A 27,035-nucleotide genomic window follows, 5' to 3' on the forward strand; every position below is an offset into this window, starting at 1 on the left:
CTGCCCACAATGTTTTATCCTTCGTAAAAACGATTCGTGATATATTCTCAATCCCGAGAATTTAGCGTACTGTGAACATTGCCTCGGTAATTTGCCACAAAACGCCAAGCGCTTCAATTACTCATCAAAAGAATGTCAGTATCCTGCTGGGACTGAATAAGAAATATTTGCATATAAATAAAATATGATTCCGATGGCACATATCGCGTTGTAGGTAGCCAGATCAAGAATATCTGCAAGTGACACATTTTCCAAAACGGCGAAGAATATAATATTGTTCATGGAATACAGCCACATGTTTGGACACCCACGGGATAAATGGTTCATTGGTGCAATATAATTCATTGTAGCACACGGGTATGAATGAATACACAGACGGCGCATATTAAACTCATCAATACAGCTGTTGACACGAGTTCCCAATCGCAGGCAGACACGTAGCAGGGACTAATACATTGTTGCACTTCTGAAATAATGATTTAACCTTCCATGCTCAGGAATTTTGTGAAAAAAAACTTGGTTGATCCCTCCGCCATAGGAATCGGAATAACACGAAAGTAAAGCGTACCCTTACAGAAGTAAGTGAATGTTTACTGTACATCGATATACGAGAGTCTGGACAATGTATATTGATATCTGGCAGCTAATGGTACCGTTTAACGTGTATGCACCCACTTTGATGATTAGTGGTACATCTCCATCACGACGACTAACGCCCATGTTAAGTGATTAAACAAACCCTTGTGTGTAGCTGTAGTAGTTAACGGTGAAAGCGTAATCAGACAACGAGGGGTGATAGCCAGAAGAGCGTCGCATATTGGACGCAGAACTTGGTCGCCTTCCCGCGGCATGTTAAAATGTGATTGAACACCACGGCCGGACTAGAGGGAAACGCAAAGCGCGTCGTGCCGCCCCCCCGGCCGCGAATTTTCTCAGGGCGAGCGCGTGAGCGGGGAACGCGGTAGTAGAGCCAGGTGAGGCAGGCGCGCGTCGCAGAGCTATTTTTGGTTTAGATTAGCGTGTTGCTATGAGCAAGGCCGACGCCTTTCCGACGCTTGAGCTGAGGTCGCCACCTCGCGGTGTGTTAAGTCATTGACAAAATTGAACTTCTATTGAAAACGCGACGAATGAGACGGACGTGTAAGCGTTGCAGGTGCTAATCGCGGAGGCCCCAATAATGACGAATTACTTTGCCTTACCGCTCCCAGAGGGCAACACCACCCCGCCGAGCGGGAAAGTGGTAGATATAAAAGGCGCGTTTGTAAAGCCTCTAGAGTCTGTGACCGTGGCGCAGTGGATAGAGGACCCGGCATCTGTTGTTGCGGACCGAGCGGTCGTGGGTTCGATGCCCGTTGACGAAACCTTTTTTTCTTTGCCATCTGATCGTGTAAATTTTCGACGTCATTTCCGTGACGACAATACGTCACTAAAGTCTTGATGGACCCCGGCATAAAACACCTTCGTGTTAAAAAAACAACTCCAAATGCTCCTTCCGCCCAAAGCGGCGCTGCATAAAAAGGCGCGTTGTGTCAGCTTAGATTAAACGCGTATTAATTGTAATAGTTCCCATTGCACTCTGCAGCATTTCACGGCGTTGAAACCTTTGGAACTGGTCCTTGTCATTTCATATTACGGTCTTTCGCATTTATGCCTCAGCAAGAAAAAAAAATATGGAAGATTTCTGCATTTGTTAATTTAGGAAGAATACTTCTCGGTGCTCTCACTGCCCACCACATTTTAAAACACGGGAACCGAAATTCGTGATTGTGAACTTTGATGCAGAGCACAAAATAATATTTAAGTGACTGTTCAACAAAGATTTTTTTACATCACTCAAAAAGCAGTCTACAATGATATCCAGTAAGATTCTCGAAAGAAAATTACCTCGATACGGCACAGCAACTTGTCTTTCTTCCAGTGCTGATAAGAGGAATATCAGGTTTATTACAATTCCTTCATTGCAGTACTTGCTATTGGGCTAGTTGGTGCAACCTTAGTATCAATGGTGGACATTGGCAACAAAAACTAGGTCACGCGCAAAATAGCACTCGTCCTGCGTGTGCGTTCTTGCGTAGTAGTGTATTTGGCGCCTAGGTCTACCGTTGCTTCAACGTGTTGATACTCCCCAAACTGTGCCCTCAAGAGCATATTTTTCGTTTAAGTCACGGCTCACAAGTACCACTCAATTACAGCCATCACGTGGCGATGCTCGTTCTATTTACATTCCACAACGCCAACACTGAAAACACCTGCTTCACCGGAAGGAAGTGCGTTGCCCGGCAGGTATTCAGTCTCGTTTCCGGGAGGTGGTTTGGTTCAGTTTCTCTGTATACGCAGGTTTTGATGCATAAACACTTGATGTGTGTAAAAATATAGAAAGGAAGGGTGCGGCATTCCGGCAACGCAACTGACCTGTTACTCATTCGCACATTTTTTATTGTCCCTGACATCCAGCAAAAAGTACAGAACTAATATTTAAAATGTAACCGATTAGGCGAACACAAAGCAGGGTTGCTAAAGAACAAGGCTGTTAGAGTATGCTGATGTGCACATACTTTCACGTGCTCAGTGCAAGTGTTATAGAAGCGCATGCTATCGAGCGCTCAGTTCCATCCTGTTCCCTGTTTGCACGGTAGGAGCACACAGGGGATAGGATTGAATAGGCGCAAGGAACAGACCAGATTATTTCTACTCTCGAACCCGCATTTAGAGCCAGCATGCATAATCTTGACCCCAGGTATCATCTCTCGGTAAGGCAAACGTAGGGGCTGCAGATTTGGTTGCGTCACAACTGATGGTGAGCGAACACTCGGTGGCCACCATGCGATAAGGACAGGCTGGGCATGATCGAGGTCATCCGTTCCACCTGATCCTCAGCCACCCTCTAATGGTCGCTGCACCCTGAAAGCTATGAAAATTCAAATTTATCGGCATGATAAATCAGCAGCAACCCACTGTGCATTGTGGGTTTCTGCGGATCATACATGATAAAAGCTGCCACTGACGCTAAACCAGCTAAACTCTTTACACACCGAATGTTCGGTCGCGTTGCCTATTCAAGGACCTGCTGTCATCATTGTCCAACGAGCGGCAGAATGGCTCTGGAGCTGTTCGTTTTGCTTGATGAAACGGCCGTAACGTTGAATCAGTACACGCAATAATTGCAGCTCCTTCGTTTTTCGACAGCGTCGCCAGTGCGTTCAAGATCGCGTCTGCATTGCTCGAGGATTGAATAAGTAATGCGCTTTTGCCTCTGTTCATTCTTAGACATGTCATATTTATCAGGCCGAGTACTGTCTGTAGTTCTACTCATTTTGTGCGCAGTACTTGTCAACGTTCGTACTTGTGACACCTGAACACGCTCAAAATAAAGTTGCGAAAACTGGCCTAGTATTAATAACTGTTGGGGTTTAATGTACCAAAACCACGATATGATTATCACAGACACCGGAAATTTTCGAATTCCTGGGGTCATTTAATGGGCTACGAAACCTAAGCAGACGGACCTCAAGCATTCTCGCCTCCATCGAAAATGCGGCCGCCACGGCCAGGGTTCGATCCCGCGACCTGCGGGTCAGCAGTCGAGCACCATAACCACTAGACCACCATAGCGGATCGAAAACAGGCCTAAAACAAGGCTAACATTGCCTGGTAAATAAAAACAAACACGATTCAGGATAATCTGTTCGAAATAAACTAACACGTTTCAGAATAACCTTAAAATGCAGGAATACCGAAAAATTGATCGCGACAGGTAACTGAAATACGCTAAAAACGGTTCCGAAATTCAGGCTGACATCCACGCTGCGCCAGAGAGGGTGCCACCGCCTCATCAAGCGCAAGATTTCTACGTCCATCGTCGCTTCTCCGGCATGCAACCATGCCGTGTTCCGCACTTTCTCGGGTTTCACGTTAGTGGAGATGTATCTAGCGCAGAATTTAGAACAACATGAAGACCTACACCTAAAACTTCTCTATAGCCTTCTTGGGTGCACTGCAACGAGAGACATGCCAGCGGTAGCGGAACACCTTCCTACGTTCACGGTCAAGTTACGAACATTGCCTTTCCGTGCCTGAAGCGCTGTATGGTATATGCATGAGCACAAGCACAGATTTTTGTTCTAGTGCCTTTGGTGATATCATCGAGCTATCAGTTAACTCTCGAGATCGCTGGCGGTAATGCCTCGATGGTGCGTTGAAACAATCACGGTGCTATTAAAATGCTGAAAGGAAGCCTGCGCACTTTACATAAGCCCGTCATCGTGTTTACAGCGAGGGCTGCACCTGAAGCATCATCCTGAACAAGGTGTTCATAGGCGGGAGGCAAACCTAGCTTCGTGAAAAATTGCCGCGCTCTGGCGTTTCGTTTTCGTTCTAGCATTTCATTTTTGCGGGCGAGCGATAGACGCCACTTCAAACGGCCTTTTTCACTGCACTGTGATTATAGCTGTGATAATTACCGCGAAAGTATACGACGCCAATTCGCAGTTATGACTACTTCTAGGCGGGCTGTCCAACTAGTTGACTGCACTTGGTTCAACACACCTTTTTTCACAAGCATCTATCTATCTATCTATCTATCTATCTATCTATCTATCTATCTATCTATCTATCTATCTATCTATCTATCTATCTATCTATCTATCTATCTATCTATCTATCTATCTATCTATTTATCTATCTATCTATTTATCTATCTATCTATTTATCTATCTATCTATCTATCTATCTATCTATCTATCTATCTATCTATCTATCTATCTATCTATCTATCTATCTATCTATCTATCTATCTATCTATTTATCTATTTATCTATCTATCTATCTATCTATCTATCTATCTATCTATCTATCTATCTATCTATCTATCTATCTATCTATCTATCTATCTATCTATCTATCTATCTATCTATCAGACGGACTAAGGCATGTCATAAATCAGTACAAGGAGTAACTAAATATCAGAAACTTACCGGGTGGGGCTCGATGCGCCACCTGAAGGATCAGGTCTGAACCACGCGATTCGTTCTACGTCGTTTGAGCAGTACGCGAAACACGAAGTTCACCTAGTGTATACACCAGGGCACACGAAGGCCCAAAACGTATATATAAACGGGATAGAATGGATTAAGCTAAGAGTTGTGTGTGATAGAGTTTACATTAAGGTATGTCATAAATCAAATACCCTAAAAGACCATGAACATCTGGCGTGCTGACGTCACATCCTCCTAGCCACACGCTATGTGACGATCCTCCGTGCCGTTGCGCCAGTTTTTCGACGGGTTACACAGCACTTGCGTCATATGCACGAGAGGACAGGGCTCGCGCAGAGTGCACTGCTCTGCGCTCGCCTACGCTCGCTGGGTGTCGCCCTGCTGGGCATAAGAGCACGCGCCTGCTTACGTCACCCGTTGCTGTACTTGGCTTGCCGTGGTACAGTGATCAAAAATAGGCGTACTGGGCTCACTGGCGCCAAACGCGTATTGCCGCCGAAGTGTCCTTGGGCGCGAGCGTTGGTCATAGACGCTACATTGACCTCGACAGTCGTAGCTCGTGGTGCGCAGCAGCGTAAGCACCTTTTGCTCTTTCTCGTCGCGTCTCCCCTGTTGCACTGCTTCGCACCAGGTGTCGCGACCGTCGAGATCGATGTAGCGTCTGTGACCACAGGTAACATCACTGTTCTAAATGGACAGGGCGTGTAAATACGGACACACGGAAGAAGTCAGGACACCACAAACGCGTTTGTGGTGTCCTGATTTCTTCCTTGTGTCCGTGTTTGCATGCCCTGTCTTTTTAGAATGAATACTTACCAACGAGCTCAGCTCTCTGTTATTCTAACATCACCGACTTGACCTACCCCTTTACCGCTGCCACGCAGTGAGCTCAGTACCCCTCTTCTGTAGCCGTGCAAAGAGAACCGTGCGCGCTCGCTTCTACTTCTCCGACAGCGTCGGTCGCCTGCCTACGTCACCAGTGGCTCATCTGGAAGTGCGGTGGTAGTGAACTAGGAGAGGTGAAGTGGGCTCACTAGCATCCAACGCATCACACCATCGATCACTTCTTGGGCACTAATGGAATTCACCGTGGTTAATGAATGCACTTCGACGAAAATGTGTTGGTCGGAAACCTTTAATACATAGTTTTGCGAAGTGCGCGCACTTTAGAATGTTCTAGATCATGTCGATTTTCCATAGTGAAGTATTCAGCGCACAAGACAACAAAGGACGCAACACAAACGGAACTTTTAATAGAGAATCTGTTGTAGCTTGCCGGAGCTTGTTCGGTTTCGCCAGGAAAAGTATCATCATGAACCGGCGCGCGCTCTCTTCGTCCTCTTCTTCATTGTCGTCATCGTCTTCATCTCCTGCTTCGCTACCAATAAATACATAAGCGCCGATTTTGCCTGCGCGGGATGCAATAACTCTGATGGTCGAGTCCACGAGTAGAGAAAAAGAGAAGGAAATAAATAAAGAGAAAGAAGGAATGAAGGAAAGAAAGAAGGAAAGAAAGGGAGAAATTAATAATAGCAATAATTGAAGGGGTCTAATGTCCCAAAACCACGATATCATTATGAGGGACGCCGAAGTGGAGGGCTCCGGCAAATTCGACCACCTGGGGTTCTTTAAAGGAGCACTGACACAAAATTTCGAAGGCAAGATAATGAGTAAAATAGATGAATGTGGAGCCGTACACAACGTCTACGAAATATCAAGGGTCAATATAGCCTAGAACATATTTAAAATCAATTTTAAAGTGCATGCCGCGCGACTGAGCGTGATGTGAGCGCTTCGCGACGCCGACATCACCGCGGAGGATGTGTAAACAAACCTACGTCACGAGTGTGTGTTGGCTGGTGGCTGGTTGTGCCCTTGAGCTTGTGTGTGCATCCTGCCGTATTTCTTCCTCCGTGCCTGCGGCGTTTCGTGTGCTGGTTGTGCTCTCTTCTGCTGTTCGCTCGTTGCGCCCGTGGGCAGATGTTATGGCCCGCTCACGCTAGCGGCAAGCCTGCCGCAACGGCGCGGTTCCACAGAACGTCGGCCGTCGCAGCACGCGCGAGAGCTGTCCAACTTGCACGGCAAGCTTTGCCGGCGAGGCATTCGCGCCTCCGAAAAACATGGCAGCACTGCCAAAAGCGGTTGTCTTCCACTTCGAATCTATCAAGTGGCCGCCGTGCGCTCTGTAACGTGTAAGTTCCGAACTGATGCTTCCATTTGCTTTAGATGGATGTCCTTAAGCTTCGACAGCAATGAATTCGTCCCGATTCGGCGCCGTTTTTGAGAGCCATAGTCAAATAATCGATGCTGTAAGCTTAGCGAGTCGAGATGGGCGCTTCCGAATGCTCGGAGGACATAGATTACGCGTTTGTTAGTTGTTTCTAATCCTCCATGGCTGGCGCCACTTGACCTGGTTCGGCACCCACCGCACCCCCGCTCGCGCGCCGCCTACGTCACAATTTCGCGCGTTCACGTGGCCAGCTGTGTTTTTCCGTCCTCCGGAGGACGCTGCCTAGCTCGGTGCTCTTTGAAACCGAAACTGCGACTGGGCGCTCTAAAAAAGTGTATAAATAAATAACCCTCGCGCACTCGCGCAAACGAGGCTTGCAGCCGTGATAAGTGGATCATAAGCTATCTATTGCAACAAAAAAAAAACAAGGTGCAAAATTTTTGCGTCAGTGCTCCTTTAATGCGCACTTCAACCTAAGCGCACGGGCCTGTTTCGCTTCCATCGAAGATGTGGCCGCCGCGGCCGGGATTCGATCGCGCGACCTGCGGGTCAGCAGTCGAAAAGGGAGAAATTCCAAGGGAAAAAAATTTCTTCGCGAGGCGAAATTCGCACCCGCGTACACACCATCCTAAGGCGAGCGGCTGGCAGAGCACAAATAGCGAGTGGGTGGGAAAGAGAAATGAGCGAGAGGAGTAAACATGTGAGGGTGATGAGGGAAGGAAAAGAGGAGAGAGTAAAGCGTACCATAGAAAGCAAGATAAAGAGAGAAACAGAGACAACAAAAGGCAGAAAGAAAAAAAGGTGGAGTTAAAGAGAGAGAATCAAAGAAAGAGACACAAAGATATATAAAGATAGAAAGAGGAAGCGAGAAATAGAACTCGAGATAAGGAAATGGAAGATGGTGAAAGAAAGATAGACCGAGAAAGAGAAAGGAATAAGGAGAGAGGGAGAAACAGAGAACGACATAAGGAAGTGAGGGTGAAGAGGAGGAGAACGCGAGCAGCTACGCTGCTACCTTAGTCTTCGCACCGCTAGTGCGGAGCGGCCTTACATTTTCTCCAGCGGTTTTAGGTGACGTCTCAGAACGAGACGCATGACCAGGACGGGCTCCAAGATCGTTTCGTTTAACCATTAGTGGACGTATTTTTCTCGCAGACGGACGACCTTGTGGAATGGATGATTTCAATAGATCTCGACCTGGGAAATGTGACAGCACTGGAGACCGTCGATCCAAAGGACATGATGGTGCGCTGCTCTCTCGATTTCGGAGTGCACGCCATCATCACGATATTCCTTCATGACGTCTTTTTCGCCAACAAGAAGAGGGCAATTGTCGTAAGTAAAATCTAGTCGTTCTTCGAATGCTCCGTGTTAAAATTGCTTGTTTCTCCGCTCATTTTCGTAATGTTTGTGATTAGTGTACATAACATAAGCGCCGCACCAATTATACACAATTCATAGTCTATATCAGGCCTTAATGATATCGGCGGTGGGCATTGAAGAAAAAGAAATTTAGGAAGTGAGAAACAGATACAAAAATGTCGCAGTTTCACCGCAAGGGCGAAGCAATGAATGCGATAGCAACAAATTGTAGTGTTACACGAAGTGAGGATGGCAGCTAACTGTTTTGTATCCGATCTCGCGTAACTAGAAAACGCTGGTGTAAGAGAATACGGCCGCTCCAGGGAGAGATGCTCTCCGCATAGTCGCTTCGCGTTGAGAGCGCAGCACGTAGAAGGGTATACGAGCCGCCCGCTGTGATGGCGGGCGGCTCCTGTCTACTTCGACTGCAGGCCTCCTGAGCGCGGTGATGTTATCGCATGCACCTTCCGAGCGACGAAATGGGCCGGCTCGTTTGAACTCTGCTTTGGCCGCGTTCGTGGCCCCACGCGCGCGCCTTTACCAGCGGTAGAACATAAATTGCGCGGAGGTATCTCATCAATTTGAATTTGATTTCATACCGGAAGGACATGGCGGCGACGGCAACGGCGACGGCAAAACCCCGTCGAGACTGTCAATATATAAAACAAAAGGTAGGGATACGAACCAGAGCAGCTTCACTCACAAATACTGTTTCGCGTGTAAGCAGTGCTCAGCGCCGGCCGTGCCGGAAAGTGAGGGAGCCTTCGCGATTGCCTTACACTGCTCTGTTAAGATAAGATGGCGCGCAGGACCCGAGGAGGTGAGTTTCTTCTTGAGCTAAGGCGAGATATTCGATGACACATCTAATAAAGCCGGCATGCGTCACTGACGATAAAACTGTGGACGACTAAAGACTGTGCTCGCCTGCGTGTCGTTGCTTTGCGAGAGTTACTGATTTTTCTGGCGTCTGCTCGCGCGTTATATTCTGCCACGATATATCCTGTACACTCAATATTTGCCGGTGATCTCGGGTTGTGCAGCTTGCTAGCTTATCGTTGTGCTATGCGAGTAGTAAAATGTGTATGTTGTTGGTATATATGTTGTTGGCGAGCAAATACGGAGCAGACGCACGGATTGTATTCTAAATTTCTTTCTTCATATCTCGTGCTCCGTACACTCACCGGCTCTTATAGGCTACAGCTGCGTACGTCATCGGTTATCAGTAGTTTTCACACACGCAACAAATTGTAGTGACTCACCTGAAAAGGCAATTAGTCTGTGTATGTTTCATAATTGTGCCCATGTCTTTATACAAATGAACTTGAGGTCGTTGGTTATGCCCCGATTGTGGCTGTCGCATATAGATAAGGGCTAAAAGAAAAGAAAATCAACAAACAGAAACCGCTCATGTTTTTAGGTAAATATGCACGATGAAGAGCTCCAGGTGCTGAGCATTATTCTTGAGTGTGGGCGCGAAAAGACAAGGACAAAGGAAGAAAGACACAACACTGGCGCCAGTGTGTGTGTCTTTCTTCCCTTCGTCCTTGTGTTTTCGTGCCCACATCGAACAACTATGACAGACCAATAAGCCCTCCTCGCTACCCTCCTCAATTTCAGCTGAGCATTAATCAGCAGTTCCCACAACGGCATGTCTTTTTTTTAGAATTACGCTGTAATTATGCTGCTGTGCCGCATAAGACGCAGGACGTAGTGTGTTTTTGTGCACATGATAGCGAAAGTGCGAATTGTTGCCTTAGTGAAAATGAAAAAAAAAACAATAAACGTTCTGAGCAGCGTTCGGCACGTAATTCTGTGAACCAGATTTAGCGATTTGAGCTTCCAGCACTTACGTGAGAGAAGCATGATTTTAACAACAGAAGTAAAGTAACAAAAAAGTAACAAAATATAAGGAGAGCTATTTTCTTGGTTCTGGGAAAGTTCGCACGTGAGGAGATTTTGACAATTCGCACTGTTGGGACCTAGAAAGGAAGAGAAAGAGGAAGCGAAGAAGCGACCCACTACGCACGTCTTTTTCTTCTTCTTCAGATTCTATGTCGCCATTAAAGCGATCGTAGTTCATTCTACTACGCAATGAGTATTTATTGCCGGGTGCCACAGGAATGGCTATGTCGTGCCATAACATATGGTGCCGAAACCCGGGATCTGCGGCTAATCGGCGACACGGACGGCAGCATCGACAAGAACGATTTCTCCGAGGAATAATCGTCGGTGTTTGGTAAGCCTCGTCGGTGGCCGCGCCCAGCTACGTCAACGAGTGGACGCAAGCCCAAGGTTCCTGTGAGTACACTGCAGCAATGGATCGTTTGAAGCAGAAGAGATCATCGGCACGAGCTCAGAATACCAAGATAATCAACGAGGCGACAGCTATTTTGGAAAGCGACAGCGTAGATACAGCGACCATCATCGCATTGAAGGAGCGGCTGACATCCAGCAATGAAAAGCTGAAGAAGATATCGGACGAAATGGAAGATCACATTCCAACAGAGGAGCTCGCGTCTGCATACGCCGCAGCAGCAGACTACGAAAATCAAGCAGTAGCGACACTTGCACGTCTACAGTGCCGAATCGAGGACATCAACAACGCGCAGAGAGCCGTCGACGCTGGAAATTCAGCAAGTACCGTCCATGCTCCTACGAATGTCGGCAATGCACATATCGGACCCCGCCTACCTCGACTGGAGATCAAGCCGTTTAACGGAAACATACGGGAGTGGACGGCCTTCTGGGAGCAGTTCGAAGGTACCCTGCATTCAAATGTGACACTAAGCGAGACGGACAAGTTCCATTACCTTCGGAATTACCTGAGAGGAGAAGCTGCTGCAGCAATCGCTGGATTTGCGACTACAAGCGCATGCTACGGAAATGCAGTTCAGCTACTAAAAGACAGATATGGGGATAAACGGCAAATAGAGCAACATCACCTACGAGCCTTGAGAGACATTCGATACGTGAGACTGGCGTCTGACGTACAACAGCTGCGCAATCTATACGACCAAGTCCAGATGAACATGCGTGGTCTCGACGCTCTCGGGGTGCCGACAAGCAGCTTTTCTGCGATGCTATATGACATTCTACTAAAAGCACTGCCGCAAGAGATCGCCATTTCTTTTCACCGCCAGCGCCGTATAAGTGAAGTCATGCTCCGAACATCGGTTGCTACAAACGAAGAAACAGTGTCATCGTGTCAGGAGCTCGAGAGCTTGCTACAGTTTACCCGCATCGAAATCGAAAGTCGAGAGCGATCAGGGACACAAGAATCGTCAGAACGCACTTACAACCGCAAGTATATTCCATCGGCATCTGTGCTGCATACCGCGCATACGGGAAAGCCGAAATATGGTGAGCGCTTCTTCTGCAAATCCATGAGACATGAAACGGAGGTTTGCGACAGTTCTCTAAGGCTCGAAGAGAAGAAAGATAGACTAGGCAGAAACATGAGGTGCTATAAATGCACTATACCGGGACACCTAGCCAGAGATTGTAGAAGACGCATACAGTGCATTTCTTGTAAAAAAAGGCACGCAACAACTATGTGCAACCCAAACGCCAATGAGAAGAGTACGAAGAAATTGAACACAACGACAGCATGTGTTAAAGAAACGCAGTCAGATCAGAGCGAACGATCAACTGCCGTAACGAGCTGCCAACTTGACGAAGGTGTGCATCTTCAAACCTTTCGTTCTTGGGTGGGAAGAGAAAATAAGGCTTGCTACATAAGAGGAATCTTAGACAGCGGCAGCCAGCGTTCATTTATAAAGGAAGAACTCGTTACACGTTTGCAGCTGAAAGTAATCGGAGAAACGAAGCTGGCAATCAATACCTTTGCGTCTGAAGCACCTTCCCAACCACGACGAAGTAAAATAGTCGAAGTGCACGTGAGAAGTCAGTTTGGGGACAAAGAACAGGTAATCGAAGCTATCACGATACCAGTGATCTGTCAAGATGTCGCAGTGACGAATACTGACTGTTCCTTTGGCAAGAACCTTCGTGAACTGAAGATGGTATTAGCGGACGAGTTTACATTCCTATGGCGCAAGCCGAGCCTGGAATAAGTCTGCTTATTGGATCAGACCAAATATGGAAGATCATAACCGGAGAAGTCATCAGAAGCCAAGAAATTGAAGGACTAGTGGCTATTAACACTATATTGGGTTGGACACTACAAGGACCTGTGAAGAAAAGGAGCTTTGTTCAAAGCACATCCAGGGTGATGGTATGTGTATTAAGAACAGATATACGTTCACAACCGGAGATTAATGATGATCTGCAGTACTTTTGGACTTTGGATGTTATAGGCATCTCCCCAGAGGAAGAACAGCTAACTTCTTCAACCACGTTGTCCAGGTTCCTAGAGAATATTGTAAAGAAGGATCGACGGTACGAAGTTGCAGTGCCGTGCAAAAAACCTGACATAGAATTAATTGAAGACAACTACCTCGTCGCACGTAACCGCCTTCAGAGCCTTGTACGACGACTATCAACCAAAAAAGGCCTGCTGGAACGGTACGACCATGCCATTCGACAGTACGCTGACTCGGGACACGCGGAAGTAGTCTCCAAAAGGAAACCCAATGAGGAGCGCACATATTACATGCCGCACCGAGAAGTTATCCGTGAGGACTCTCTCACTACGAAGCTGATGGTGGTATTTGATGCCTCTTCGCATGCAAGAGACCAAAAATCGCTGAATGATTGCCTACAAACCGGGCCGAACTTGAATCCTCAGCTGCTACAAGTCCTCATGCGATTTCGCTGGTACAAAGCACCAATGACTGCAGACATAGAAAAACATTTCTGCAGGTTGGTGTTAGACCACAAGACAGAGATCTCTTCAGGTTCTTGTGGTTTGCTGAGAAGCCGACGTTACCATTCAGGGAAGACGACATACAAGTCTGGCGAATGACAAGAGTACCTTTAGGATCGACGTCAAGTTCCTTCATGCTTACAGCGACCATTCAACATCCCCTCAAAACAGGTGTAGACAACGAGCAGCACGGAGTGGCCCAACTACTTGCAAAGTCATTCTATGTAGATGATTTGCTGATCGGGGCGAACAACTTACAAGCAGCTGTAGAGCTTTACGCCACCACAAGACAATAATGAATGACGCTGGAATGCCACTCAGAAAATGGACAACAAGGTTTCAAGAGCTGCAGGACATATTCGACTCAAACGAACCAGCTATACCTAACAGCAGCGGACAAACGTCATCCAAAACAAAAGTCCTCGGAATGACATGGAACATGGAGACCGACAGTCTTACTTACAGCTCTCAAAATATTTTGTCATTTCTGGAGAAGGCTCAAGATACAAAGCGCTTTCTTCTGCAAACAGTGTCGAGAATTTATGACCCACTGGGACTAGTTGCTCCTTTCGTGGTAAGAGGAAAGATGTTATATCAGCAGCTGTGGGTCCGTAAAGTCGACTGGGATAAATAGCTGCCCGATGATATAGCACGACAGTGGATGAGCTGGCGAAGTGATTTGGTTCACCTTCCCAAGGTCAATGTTCCCCGACGTTTGACGTCAGAGGCAGCTGATATTCGTGACATTCAAATACACGTCTTTGTGGGCTCAAGCACGACAGCTTATGGAGCGTGCGCATATGTTCGCGCTGAGCTAGCTAACGGCGACATCAGCACAAGTCTCATTGCTGCGAAATCTAGAATCGCCCCATTGAAGCCTCTCTCTTTACCACGCCTCGAGCTAATGGGAGCGCTAATAGGCAGCAGATTGCTAAAATATATAGAAGAAGCATATACTCCTCGTTTTGACAGACCACTTTCTTTTATGTGGACAAACTCTACAATTGTCCTGAATTTGATTCAAGCAGATTCATGCAAGCAAGAACTCTTCGTTAAAAACCGCATCGCTGAAATCAAATCAATGACTCAAATACGGGATTGCAGCTGGAAGCATTGCCCAGGTGACGAAAATCCTGCGGATTTGGTAACAAGGGGTGAATCGCTGGACGCCTTGATACAAAAGAACGTTTGGTGGCAAGGACCGCGTTGGCTGCGGCTGAGCCCTTCTGAATGGCCACTCAGGAAGCTTTTAACTGCTGAATAGGATCAGGAAGCAATCAACTCGACACATATAGCCCTTCAAATAGGTGACAAATCGCATGAGCGGAGAGCGCCAATCTTTGACGTAACAAGACACAGTTCTCTCATCAAACTGCTGAGAGTCACGGCGTTGGTACGGCGCTTCATACACAACGCTAATAAAAGTTGCCCGAGGTATGGATGTCTGAAGACAGAGGAAATATTGGCAGCTGAGCGTTACTGGATACACCAAGTTCAAAGTGAAGCCTTTGGTGATGAAATGTTTGCGCTTCTTAAGAAGCAGGTTCGATCTAAAAGTTCAAAGGTGAATGACTTGCGACCGTTTCTAGATGAAGAAAACCTGCTTCGAATTGGTGGAAGGCTACAAAACCTCAATGAAAGCCTTGGTACAAAAACCCATTGGTGCTACCTGGTGGTCATTACTTCACGTTTCTTGAAGTTCGAGATTCCCATGTTCGCACAATGCATGGAGGCATAACCGCCATGCTAAACCACCTGAGAGAGCGCTTCTGGGTTATAAGAGCTCGCCGAACAGTGAAGACGGTGATTAACCGTTGTGCGTTATGTGCTCGCTATAGAGCAAAGGCAAGCTCGCCGCCACAAGCTCCACTTCCGACCTGCAGGATTGAAAGATCCAAGGCATTCGACACTACAGGAGCGGATTTCGCAGGACCAGTCTTTGCCAAAAAAGCTGGACAATGTGACCAAAAAATGTATATTGTAATTTTTACTTGTGCATCAACGCGGGCGATACACTTGGAGTTGGTGAGCGACATGACTGCGAAAGGCTTCCTACTAGCATTCCGAAGATTTATTGCTAGGAGAGGATTGCCCAGCGTCATTTACTCAGACAACGCTCGATCATTCAAAAAAGCGTCCAAGGAACTCAGGGAGCTTATGGACCGAATCAAAGAGACCGACTTCCAGTCGTTCATCACGACACAGCGGATTAAATGGAAATTCATCGTAGATGCGGCGCCGTGGTGGGGTGGTTGGTGGGAAAGACTGATTAGATCAGTGAAGACGTCTCTACGAAAAGTCCTCGGACGAAACAGCCTTTTTGCTGAAGAACTCGGTACGCTACTTGCCGAGGTCGAGGCTGTGGTTAATTCCCGACCGCTTGCTTACGCCTGCCTCGAAGCTGGTGAGCCATCCGCGATTACACCAGCACATGTTCTTAAAGGCCAACAATTTACCACTTTGCCGGATGGTGATTCAACAGAAGATTCAGTGAACCACAGCGGTGCGAAGGAATATTCACGGCGTTTACAACACCGCCAAAGTTTTTTGGATCATTTTTCGAGACGTTGGAAGCACGAGTATATTCTCACTCTACCATCCGCACATCGTTCTTCTGGATCTTCTTCCCGTAACCTAGCAGTTGCAGACATCGTGATTGTGGACACACCCTACAAAGCGAAGCTTATGTGGCCTCTGGCAAAAGTGGAAGAAGTTTACCTCGGCAATGCGGAATTGTTCGCGCTTGCCTGTTACGCCTGAGTAGCGGAAAAGTTTTCAAAAGACCCGCGCAGAAGATATACCACCTGGGGATCGGCGCTACCACAACTGAGGCCCCGGAAGATGTTGGGACCTAGAGAAGAAGAGAAAGAGGAAGCGGAGAAGCAACCTACTACGCAGGTGTTTTTCTTCTTCTTCAGATTCTATGTCGCCAATAAAGCGATCGTAGTTCATTCTACTACGCATTGAGTATTTATTGCCGTGCGCCACAGGATTGGCTATGTCGTGCCATAACACGCACAGTATTGTAATATACGATCCGCATCAAAATCTGACCCATATAAGCTGCTGCTCGATCTAACTTTGCAGTCTGAGAAGTACAGTGAAGTGTGGAGGAATTCCTTCGCAAGAATGGTTCAACGGCTATTATAGCGACATTATCAGTGAGCCGCCACTTTCGTGGAAGCGATTCGCAGATTATTTGCTTAGATGGCGACAGTCGCCATACAAGCTATATTATGCTATCGCAGAGCAATTGTCATGTGGTGTAAGGCTAAGAAGGCAATCGTGCTGCGAACAATGGCACCAGCAGGAAACGGTTAAGGGCACTAATATTACCTGTTTTTCTTTGCAGATGGGTTACAGTAAAGAAGACGCAGATTGGCAAGAATCGACGAGAACCAGTCCAAAAGATCAGTTATTTTCCGTTTACGTTGCCATTCTTCGCGTGTACGGCTTGGAACACTCTGGTGCTGTCAGTCTCGCTACCAATATCAGCCAACTCGAGGCAGAACGTGAGAAATTCAACTTCTCTTTTAGAAGCCCTTATAACGTAATAGCGGGACAAATAATTCGGAGATCACTGAGATCATACCGTTCTTAAATTTGGAAAAAGGATCGAGGGCGTATGTTCGCAATACTGTTTGTATGTTGAAGTGGTTGCTAAAATAATGCGCAGGCCAAACTGAATGCGCTTGTACGTGTCCCGGTCGCGATGCCAGGACCACGAGTTCCAGCATAAAGGACGAAACGCACACCGTTAGATGGTCGCTTTGCTTTTGTGCGTTCGCATATTTGCGGCGTGCGCTGGCCGTACGCTACCAACACGCCCACTCTTGTTATCCCCCACGCGCAGCGCCAGTACACTGCGAACACGCCCCCTCATGTCTTGTGCTTTTTTTCTCGGCAACCTGCGTTATTTCGGAAATAGGTCACGTGCCAGCGCTCAAGAAAGGAAGACGTTTTCTTTTCGCTCCCACTGAGGCGAGTGCACTGCACATTGGTAACCGGGATGATTGGAACTAAGCAGCAGCCATGTCCGATCCAGAAGTGACTCCGAACTCACCCGCAATCAACGCCCCACAAAGAGCCCAGGCTGTGGTTTGCACAATTCAAGGTGTGCTTTAAGGTTCGCGGCATGAGATCGCAGGAGCCGAAAAACATTCACGCGCTTATCGAACGGCCGCCAAACATCGCTGACGCCATAGACGATAAGATCACGCCCATTCCATCGGAGAACACTTACGTCGAACTAAGTAGCACCGTCCTCGAGGGACTCGGGGCGTCCGAGCAGGGCAGGTTTCCAGAACTCTTGCTTCATGAAGATCGTGGTGATCAGCACCGATCGTAACTGCTTCGCCGAATGCGTCAACTGCTGGGTCAACAAGCGCGAGAACAGCGTCAACAGCCATTGCTTCGCCAGTTCTTTCTCCGGAGATTGCCACAACTAAGAGATGATACTCGCCTGCTCTGACGACATGGATGTCGAACGTTTGACCCAACTCGCCGACCTCATGGCCGCGTGCCACGCGCCCTCACAAAAAGACAGGAACGTCCGAACATGCAGACCGTGTTGGGTCGTTTGGACGACACAGTCGATAGACTCGCTGCAGCTGCCGAATACGTCACCCCGTCGTTCGACTACAACAACCACGTCCGGTCTGCGCGCCATCATTTCGTCATCCCCATACTCGAAGCGGGGAGCGCCGTAGCCACTAAAGCGAAGCACGTCAGACCACCTGGTGGTATCATCTCACTAGCTGCACCTAACTATGCTCGCGGAAGCAAAACGCACCATCTATACGCTAACGGCGCAGCATGACACCAGATCCTCATCAAGCCGCTTCTTGTTCGTTGTCGACTACACAACCGGCACATGCCTCCTCGCCAATTCCGGAGCCAATATGCATTCCCTCTTTGATAGCCGAACATTGCCAACGCGGCAAGTTCATTTCTAGTTTAAAGGCAGTCAATAGCACTGCTATTGTATAATATGGAGCTAAGCCAACGACGATAGATAGCTGACTCGGGGTCATGTTCAGATGGCCCTTCCTTGAGTCCGACGTCAGTTTTACACTCCTCGCAGCTGACTTTCTCAGCCACTTCGAAGTCGACGGCAGTATTCGCGACAGTCTTCTCAAGGACAACATCACTTCACTTCGCTCGGTGATATTGAAGTAGGGCCTGTCCTCTCCGTTATTTGCACTTTCATCACCCAGAGTCAATGTTCCAAAATGTTTTGGCGGAATTCCCTGCAGTCACTAAATTTCTGAACACGCAGCTGCAAATCAATCACACAGAACTGCCAATCAAGCACGAGCACATTTTTCTTGCCGGCCCACCCGTCGCCGCTAGACAATGGCGACTCACTGGACAAGGAGAAAAGTCGACCGCCGTGAGTTAGGCCACATGATCCATTTGAACAAAAAATCACACTGTCTCCCGCTAAATGGGACCATGAGGCGATGCGAAGCAGTGTTTCGGCATGTCGAGCCCGCGTTTCTGAGGGGGAGTGGGAGGGGAGAGGGCAAGTGGAGAAGGAAAAGGGGAGAGCGGGAAGAGGAGCGGAGAGGGTTTGCGCATGCGTGGTAAGGGTGGTCACGCCGCACACCACCAGCACCATCACCACCGGTTTGAACTCCGCCATAAGATGCTTCGCATCTAAAAAGCATAGCGCAATAGGAATGACGTCCATGAAAACCCCTATCCGCCTTGCTCAATTAGTCCGCATGTAGTAAGGGTCTTAAAAACGCGGCACAAACGTTCCAGCCTTTTATAAGTGAAGCGACCCGTTGACTGCCATTTGTCTTTGTATACTTGGATGTCATCTTGAGTGCCAGCGAAACAACGGTGGGAGCCTGAAAATCGTCTGCGTATCTGCGACATCTCGGTGACCAAAATCAAGCAGCCAACGCACTCTTCTTTATTGATATCGTTCCCGTGTCTCTCCAATTCAACGCACTAGCTGTATGATCCAGAGCTTCCTGAAGTGCGGGAGATTTATTTTCACCTGTGCTCGTACATATACCGCTACCACACGCAGCGACTATGGTGACATTCGACACACCTCAGGAAGCTCCAAGATCATTCGTCCGTGTCCAGTTTTGGCTCCATCTTTACGACTGCCTTTACGGCCTCAGCCACGAGGAATCCGTGCGACAAAAAGGTGTACGACAGATGTCTTCACGTGATCAGGAGTGGACGCGGTCCTTCGACGCTGGGCGCAAACGTGCCGAACATGTCTCAGCCAGAGTGACTCGATCGCCACACGCACACAGTACTCCAGCCATTTCAGCTGCCAGACTGTCACCTGGACCACGTTCACTCGGTTTCCGTAGGACCTGTTCCTCCTTCGAGAAGTTACAAGTATCTGGTTGGCCTGAGGTTACTCCGACTCTTGACATCTCCGCAAAAACCGTCACATCGGTGTTTTCGGCCACGACTGACTCTGACGGACCATTCTGAAGCAGCCTGTTTTCTGCGCGAGCAAGGTTTCTTGGAACGTTGCTACAATGCACCACACAGTGAGCAATGAAACAGTGGGTCGTCTACGCCATCAAATGATGGCATGTTTGACGACCAAGTTGAATAAAGCGCACCGGGTGGAATTGACCACCGGGTGGAGAAGCTCCTCCTCGTTTTCCTGGGCCTTTGTAGCGCGGTAAAAGAAAGTATTGCATTCAGTGCAGCAGAAATGCTATACGGCTCTACAATCCACCTTCGAGGAGGCTGATTTTGGCGAGCAGCCATGCCCTACGCCAGTACCTTCACAACGCGTGGAATAACAACATTCCTGGTTGGAGCATATGCAGTCTACTGCGCAACACATCAGCCGCGGCTAAGCAGGGTTTTCCTTTCCAGGCATGAATCTGGCAAACTATGCGCTCGCGCAACAGAAGACAGTGGAAGCGCTGTTCACTCCTGCGGAGGGCGGGCGTTTCGCCTGTTGCAGCAGTCGCACGAAGCTGTGACTATTCGTCTTTGCGACGAACAACATATTGTTTCTCGTGATGGCATGGAACCGACTTGACCACCTGAAATCTTCTCGTACATTGGTTCGTCCCTTGTTTTTGTTTGTTTTTAGATGCGACTCAGCTCTTTGACTCACGTGTGTAACGCCGTACGTTACGTGCGTCCCTACGAATGCGCCGCAACGCGTTCCCCTCGCCGCAGGTGTTGGAGCGTTACCAAGTAGGTCACGCCACAGCTTTGCGTTGACGTCACTCTCCCCTCGCACGCTTCCCTCGCAGGTGCGCGCTGACGTCACTCTCTCCCTCACCCGGAGCATGCTCGCCGTAGCGCCCGCAGCTGCCGGCTGCTCCGCCCACTCGCAACACCTCTGAACGTGTCACTTCTCTCTCGCTTCACCCGTGGTAGTCAAGGAGAAGCGCGCGCCTGCTCCGGTCCAGCGCCCGTGTCTCGACTCTGGAGAAACAACGACTACGAAGTCTTGCCAAACGCTTTAATGAAACTTACACAAAAGCCAACCCGCCTCCCGTGTCCTTGCGTTTCAAACAAACGTTTGCTCGAGTAAGCGCTACACCGAGTTTCGCTTCAAACCGTTCTTCCAGCACCCGCGTCGACGCCCGTTTCAACCGGGTCAACGCCGTGCGCACCGCTGCTGCTTCGCATCCCATCAGGGTTCCCTTCGGGGAGATGGTCCATGTTTTTTTCTTTTCTTTCCCGTGACTTGCTCCGCTGCCTAGGGGGAGCGAGGTGAATTGTGGTGGTCGCCGATGGCGGGACCTGTACTTCCAGACCACAGGACGCAACGCACTCCGTTAGACGCCCCCCTCGCTCGCGTATTTCTGTGTATTTGTGCGCCGGCGGCGCGCGCAGGCCGTACGCTGTCAACGCGCCCCTCCGTGTTACCTTACCTATGATTTTTCTGGGGGGGGGAGGGGAAGGGAGAGACACAGAAGTCTTGTGCTAAATTTGATGAAGAGCACACGTGCAGGTTGGGGCTGGTAGGGTGCGCAATATTATTGATCGCTGTTAGACGATCAACATGCATTCTTAGAAAATAATAACGGTTCGTTGATTCAGACCCTTAAGTTATGTTTTCTCTCAAAATAGTTAGGCTGCGAAGCGGCTTTTAATCACCACTAGCACTATTTATTCCATTAAGCGTGCAGAATAAAGCCAAGTAGTGGTAGCCAAGTAGGTACTCAGCGATAATTACTGAAAGAAATATTCGGCAGATCGCCCGCCTTGTGGGAATCGGTTTCATGCGAAGCAGTCAGCGAGTCGTTCTGTGCTGCATTTTTGTTGCTTTGAGCCAAGCGTTACGAAGTGGATCGATGTGTTTTTGTAAGTGTAGTAGTTGTGTGCACATCGTAGGCTTACCAGGTACGTTGACAACGCTGGCGTTTAGAGGGTAACTTGCGGTGTGATGTAATGTCGGCACTCACGTCAGAGCACCTACGTCAGTTTTATCGAATCGAAGCGCACTTTACGGTACGATGATGTGAATACCATACGTAACTTTCATTAGAAGGTCCATAAACTGCTTTTCCAAACCAGTCTATAGACCTCACGTGGCTCTGTGGCAGAATACCTAACTTTCGCGGAGATTGCTTGTGTTCGATTCCTGCTGAGATCCTAATTTTTATTCTGTCCGTTCAATCGGGTCGACGCTGCCGATGTCGGTTTCTCTTAACGCTCTCGCATTTAAATTACCAATGTCTGTTCTTACCGTTCCTGAGTAGATATAAGCTGTCAATCATCAGTGGCGCGTACCGGCATACCGCGGCCCGTGGTAAACGAGTATGTGCCACATGTGTCTGGAGGAAAGGGTTTGACGATGTTCGCTACGACATTTTCGCGTCGTTCATGTCATGACTGCACAGTTATATTCGTGAAATCCTCTTACCCCCCCGTGCCAATTTTTGTCGACACCGTGTTAAGAAGGTGATTACAAGAACACCCGGACGTAGGCGGCTCGATAGATAGATAGATAGATAGATAGATAGATAGATAGATAGATAGATAGATAGATAGATAGATAGATAGATAGATAGATAGATAGATAGATAGATAGATAGATAGATAGATAGATAGATAGATAGATAGACAGACAGACAGACAGACAGACAGACAGATAGACAGACAGACAGACAGACAGACAGACAGACAGACAGACAGACAGACAGACAGACAGACAGACAGACAGACAGACAGACAGACAGACAGACAGACAGACGGACGGACGGACGGACGGTCGGACGGACGGATGGATGGATGGATGGATGGAAACGCTCAAAGTGCCTTCGGTTCGCTAACAAATGCTTCCCGTTTAGATATACCTCTCGTAGAAGGCTTACGCGCGCAAATCAGTCAGAACTACGTACTAATATCACACGGTTGCCCATGAAAGCATGCAAAATAAAGCAGATATTATACGAAGATGCGTAAATATAGCGCTTGTCTGCTTATCTATCGAAAGTACGACGCATATGTCCTCTCTGTAAAAACGGCTGTTTTTTGCTCATCGTAGTTGACAACATTGTTCTCAACAAAACCATGGCCAACTCTACGTCTGTGTTTGGACCAATTCGAGGCTTGGGGCAAAGAACAGGGCCGTACATCACAGAAGGTACGTGCAAATGTTGAGTTTTTATGCTTTACGCACAACTGAAACTTTCGCCACAGTGGGTGCACGCGATCTAGAAACGCGCCCTGTAAAATTGGCAGATCCCACGCGTTGCGGGAATCGGTTTCATGCGAAGCAGTCAGCGGTTACCTCTGTGCTGTATTTTATGGCTTTGTGCAAAGCGTTACGAGGTGAATCGACGTGTTTTTGAAATTAAGCGTAGTAGTTGTGTGCACATCGTGGGCTTACCAGGCACGTCGACAACGCTGGCGTTTAAAAGGTAACTTATGGTGCTACGTAACGTCAGCCCTCATGTTAGAGTACATACGGCAGTATTATCGAAACTAAGTACACTTTATGGTGCAATCATGTGAATATCATACATAACTTTCGTTAATGCATTGCTCTGTGGTCGAGCAATGCTTCAATATAGCTTGCTGAATCATAGGTATACAAATGTAATAACTTCTATTCTATAAATGTAATTAGACTGCTATAAAAGCAGAGCCAGCACTGGAACCACAGATGTTAATCTAATATGACGCTTTATCGTAGGCGTACATATGCAGCGTTTATTGCTTTCTTGTAAAACTAGTTAGCCAGTACCGCAACTACAACTGACGTTGCACCCTCATTACGCCTGCACAGGCCGTTTTTTCGAACCAGTTTATAGACCTGGCATGGCTCTGCTGTCCAATACCCGATTGCCACGCAGAATGCTCCGGTTCCATTCCTGCTGGGACCCTAATTTTCATTCTTGCTATTCGTCGAGTCGACGCTGCCGATGTCGGTTTTTCTTAACGCTCTCGCACTTAAATTACCGATGTCTCTTCTCGTAGTTCCTGGGTACATATAAACTGTCAATCTCCTGTGGCGCATACCCGTACACCGCGGCCCGTGGTAAACGGGCATGTGCCACACGTGTCTGGAGGAAAGGGTTTGACGACGTACGCAACAGGATTTTCACATTATTCATGCCATGACCCGACAGTCTTCGTCAAGTCTTACCCTCCCATACCAATTTTGGTCTACACCAAGTTAAGGAGGCGATCATGTGAGCACCCAGACGTAGTCGGATAGATAGATAGATAGATAGATAGATAGATAGATAGATAGATAGATAGATAGATAGATAGATAGATAGATAGATAGATAGATAGATAGATAGATAGATAGATAGATAGATAGATAGATAGATAGATAGATAGATAGATAGATAGAAACGCTGAAAGTGCCAAAGGTTCGCTAAGAAATGCCTCGCATTTAATAACAGTTACATAAAATTCAGAAATAGTTGGGCATTATTACAATACTCTTAGAGAACCATCAGACTGATACAAGAGATGGTACAAAGAACGGTCCCTGATTCATTTACGGTCGATGCAGTCATCGCTCTTGCCATAGGGATGCGAAGTTGTCACGCATATCACTGAAACCCAAAGTTTATGACCTAGCTTGCAATCCACGCGAATCTCGCTGAACGTTGAGAAATAACTTTACGCCCAATTTCTTTAGCAGGAAAACGTTTTACTACTAGTGCTTGCGCATTTTCTTTGTTCATGTACTAGTGCTTTAGGTAACCCAGAAGAGCTGCTACACTTTACGCTTCTGTTGGCACTGGTTCCAGATGAATGGGCCTCTGCTTTCATCAAACACACCAACAACACCTACGATGGCGACGACGCCATTCTGTATAAAGAGGCACTACTCGACGTTCTCGTGGAACTGTTCGAGTCTGTGGACGCGGGAGGTATTAGCTCTCTGATTGCTTGGAGCGTGTTTCGGCAGCTGTTGGGATACACGGAGCCGAGGATATTATTTTCCGCCGGTAGAGCGAGCACGGTTTGCTACCTTGTTGTCGAAAAAGTGATGAAGCTCGCATTCGCGTCCCGGTACCTGCACTTCGGTAAGTCTGCCCCTTTTTTATTTTTATGTATTTCTTATACTGCGTAGTTGCGATGAAGATATGAACTCGAATAGCAGAAACTAAAACCACATTCACTCAACACCAAATTGGTATATATAAGGAAGGTTCCTGCTTGAACCTGTTTCAGAGAAAATCGTTAGAGCGAAAGGTAAAAAAGAACACATGGCTCATCCATCCGTCTTAGGAATCGGCATAACACGAAAGTAAACCGTGTCTACACACAAGTAGTTGATTGTGTTTTGTACATTGATGTATGATAGCTTGCACACTGTTAAGTGGTGTTTGGCAGCTATAGCACTGTTTGACGTGGACGCGCCCACGTTGACGCGCAGTGGCACATCTCCATCGTGACAACTAACGCCCATCATAATTATTTAACCGTTGTGGCAATGGAAATTGTTAACATATATGCGGGCACAGCATATCATGAATCCCGCGCAAAGATGGCATCAACAAGCGCGTAATAAACACTGGTACTCGATATGTACTTCTTCAAAGTGTCGTTAACTGAGGAGACACGGCGCGATGTACATTCTAGAGTAATAGGGTAACCTACGCCTGAGCTCATGCATATACTACCACACTGCGCTTAAGCAACACGGGAGCTTGAGCTGCGAACGCGTGAAGGCGTTCCACATCCCGCTGCCCTCTGTCTCGCTCCACCAAGGCACGACGATCGCCCGTCGACATCGCTGCCTTTCTGCGACGCTTATTGCAACAATTTGTGGTATGCGGAGTCGTGAAGGACGGATCCCAACATAAAACAAAACGATGTTTATTAACGTAGTAGCAGCAGCAAGGCAAGCATGCCGATGCTGCGCTCCGAAAGGTTAGAGAAACAAACATGAAACCAAGCTTGGTAGCTTGGGTTATATAGCCAGCGGTGGTGACGTAAGCCTCCGACGGAACTGCGTGGCGCTGTCTTTTATCTGAAGCGTGGTGTAGCATGCATCCGTGTCACGCCGGCCCAGATAGTGACGAGGCGGAGGCTGCGCCGGTTTGTGCGCACTGTGTCGCCACATCACCCCCCCGCGGAGTGCAGAGCCCTCAGGGTCTGTAGGAATCTAGGAGGCGTACCAGACGTCCAGAGCGTGTCGTGAAAGGAGCGGGCTGCGATGTCGGTGGCTGTGGACGTACGCCAGTTGAAAGAGTAGCGCTGCCAGGTTCGTTCGCCGCGATGTACGCGGAGGCTTGAGTCGGTCCTGTCCTGGTCGGTAACACGGAGTGGCGAACGGGTGCTCAATTTTTTTCCTGGGGGTTGTGGCTGAGAGTGGCGTAGAGGACGGATCGAGAAACCGCGTGGATTCTGCGAGCCGTTCGGCTGACGGGCGGGCTGCGGAGAGATGCTCCGGGAGGGCCGAGTGGGTCCGCGAGAGAGAGGTCGCACCGGGCGCGCTCGTCGACGAAGGCGGGACCGTCGTGGCCACCAGTACCGGGGAGGGTGCCGGCGCAGTCATGGATGACAGGGTGCTGCCGTGAGGGTGCAGTACGACGCTGCCATCGTGCGCCAGCAAAGCCTGTATGCGCTGCTGGGGAGTCACTGCCGGAGTCTGCGGAACCTTGCTCACCACGATCTGCACGCTCTCTGTGACTGGTGCGGGCGCGACGGGCACAGAGGACACCATACTGCCGCCCGTCGAGATGAGGGGCGCCGACAGGGTGCCATGATGGTGGTGGTCCGTCCCCGCCACATGTGTAGCCGGTTGTTATCGGCTGGGGAACAGTTCCGACTGGCCATGGTGCGGGTTCGTCTGCTGCTGCGGGTTCGTCTGCTGCTGCGGGCGGTGCCGGGGGCTCGTCTGCCGTCGCGGGCGGTGCCGGGGGCTCGTCTGCCGTCGCGGGCGGTGCCGGGGGCTCGTCTGCCGTCGCGGGCGGTGCCGGGGGCTCGTCTGCCGTCGCGGGCGGTGCCGGGGGCTCGTCTGCCGTCGCGGGCGGTGCCGGGGGCTCGTCTGCCGTCGCGGGCGGTGCCGGGGGCTCGTCTGCCGTCGCGGGCGGTGCCGGGGGCTCGTCTGCCGTCGCGGGGCGGTGCCGGGGGCTCGTCTGCCGTCGCGGGCGGTGCCGGGGGCTCGTCTGCCGTCGCGGGCGGTGCCGGGGGCTCGTCTGCCGTC

The 27,035-nt window shown here is 48.8% G+C and overlaps 2 protein-coding genes across 2 annotated transcripts in view; one reads left to right on the top strand and one right to left on the bottom strand.

The window, feature by feature from the left end:
- LOC119390458 (uncharacterized) overlaps positions 1–27,035 on the bottom strand; it is a 437,697-nt gene that overhangs the window by 220,650 nt on the left and 190,012 nt on the right. The gene's annotated exons all lie outside the window — the stretch shown is intronic.
- Positions 10,902–27,035, top strand: part of LOC119391422 (uncharacterized) — a 50,664-nt gene continuing 34,530 nt past the window's right edge. The window contains exons 1-3 of the mRNA XM_037659102.1: positions 10,902–11,346; positions 22,905–23,003; positions 24,628–24,750. Of these exons, the coding sequence (XP_037515030.1) occupies positions 10,902–11,346; positions 22,905–23,003; positions 24,628–24,750 (667 nt within the window). The remainder of the gene's footprint in view (positions 11,347–22,904; positions 23,004–24,627; positions 24,751–27,035) is intronic.

The sequence above is a fragment of the Rhipicephalus sanguineus genome, chromosome 4, assembly GCF_013339695.2.
Source record: "Rhipicephalus sanguineus isolate Rsan-2018 chromosome 4, BIME_Rsan_1.4, whole genome shotgun sequence".
Lineage (NCBI taxonomy): Eukaryota > Metazoa > Arthropoda > Arachnida > Ixodida > Ixodidae > Rhipicephalus > Rhipicephalus sanguineus.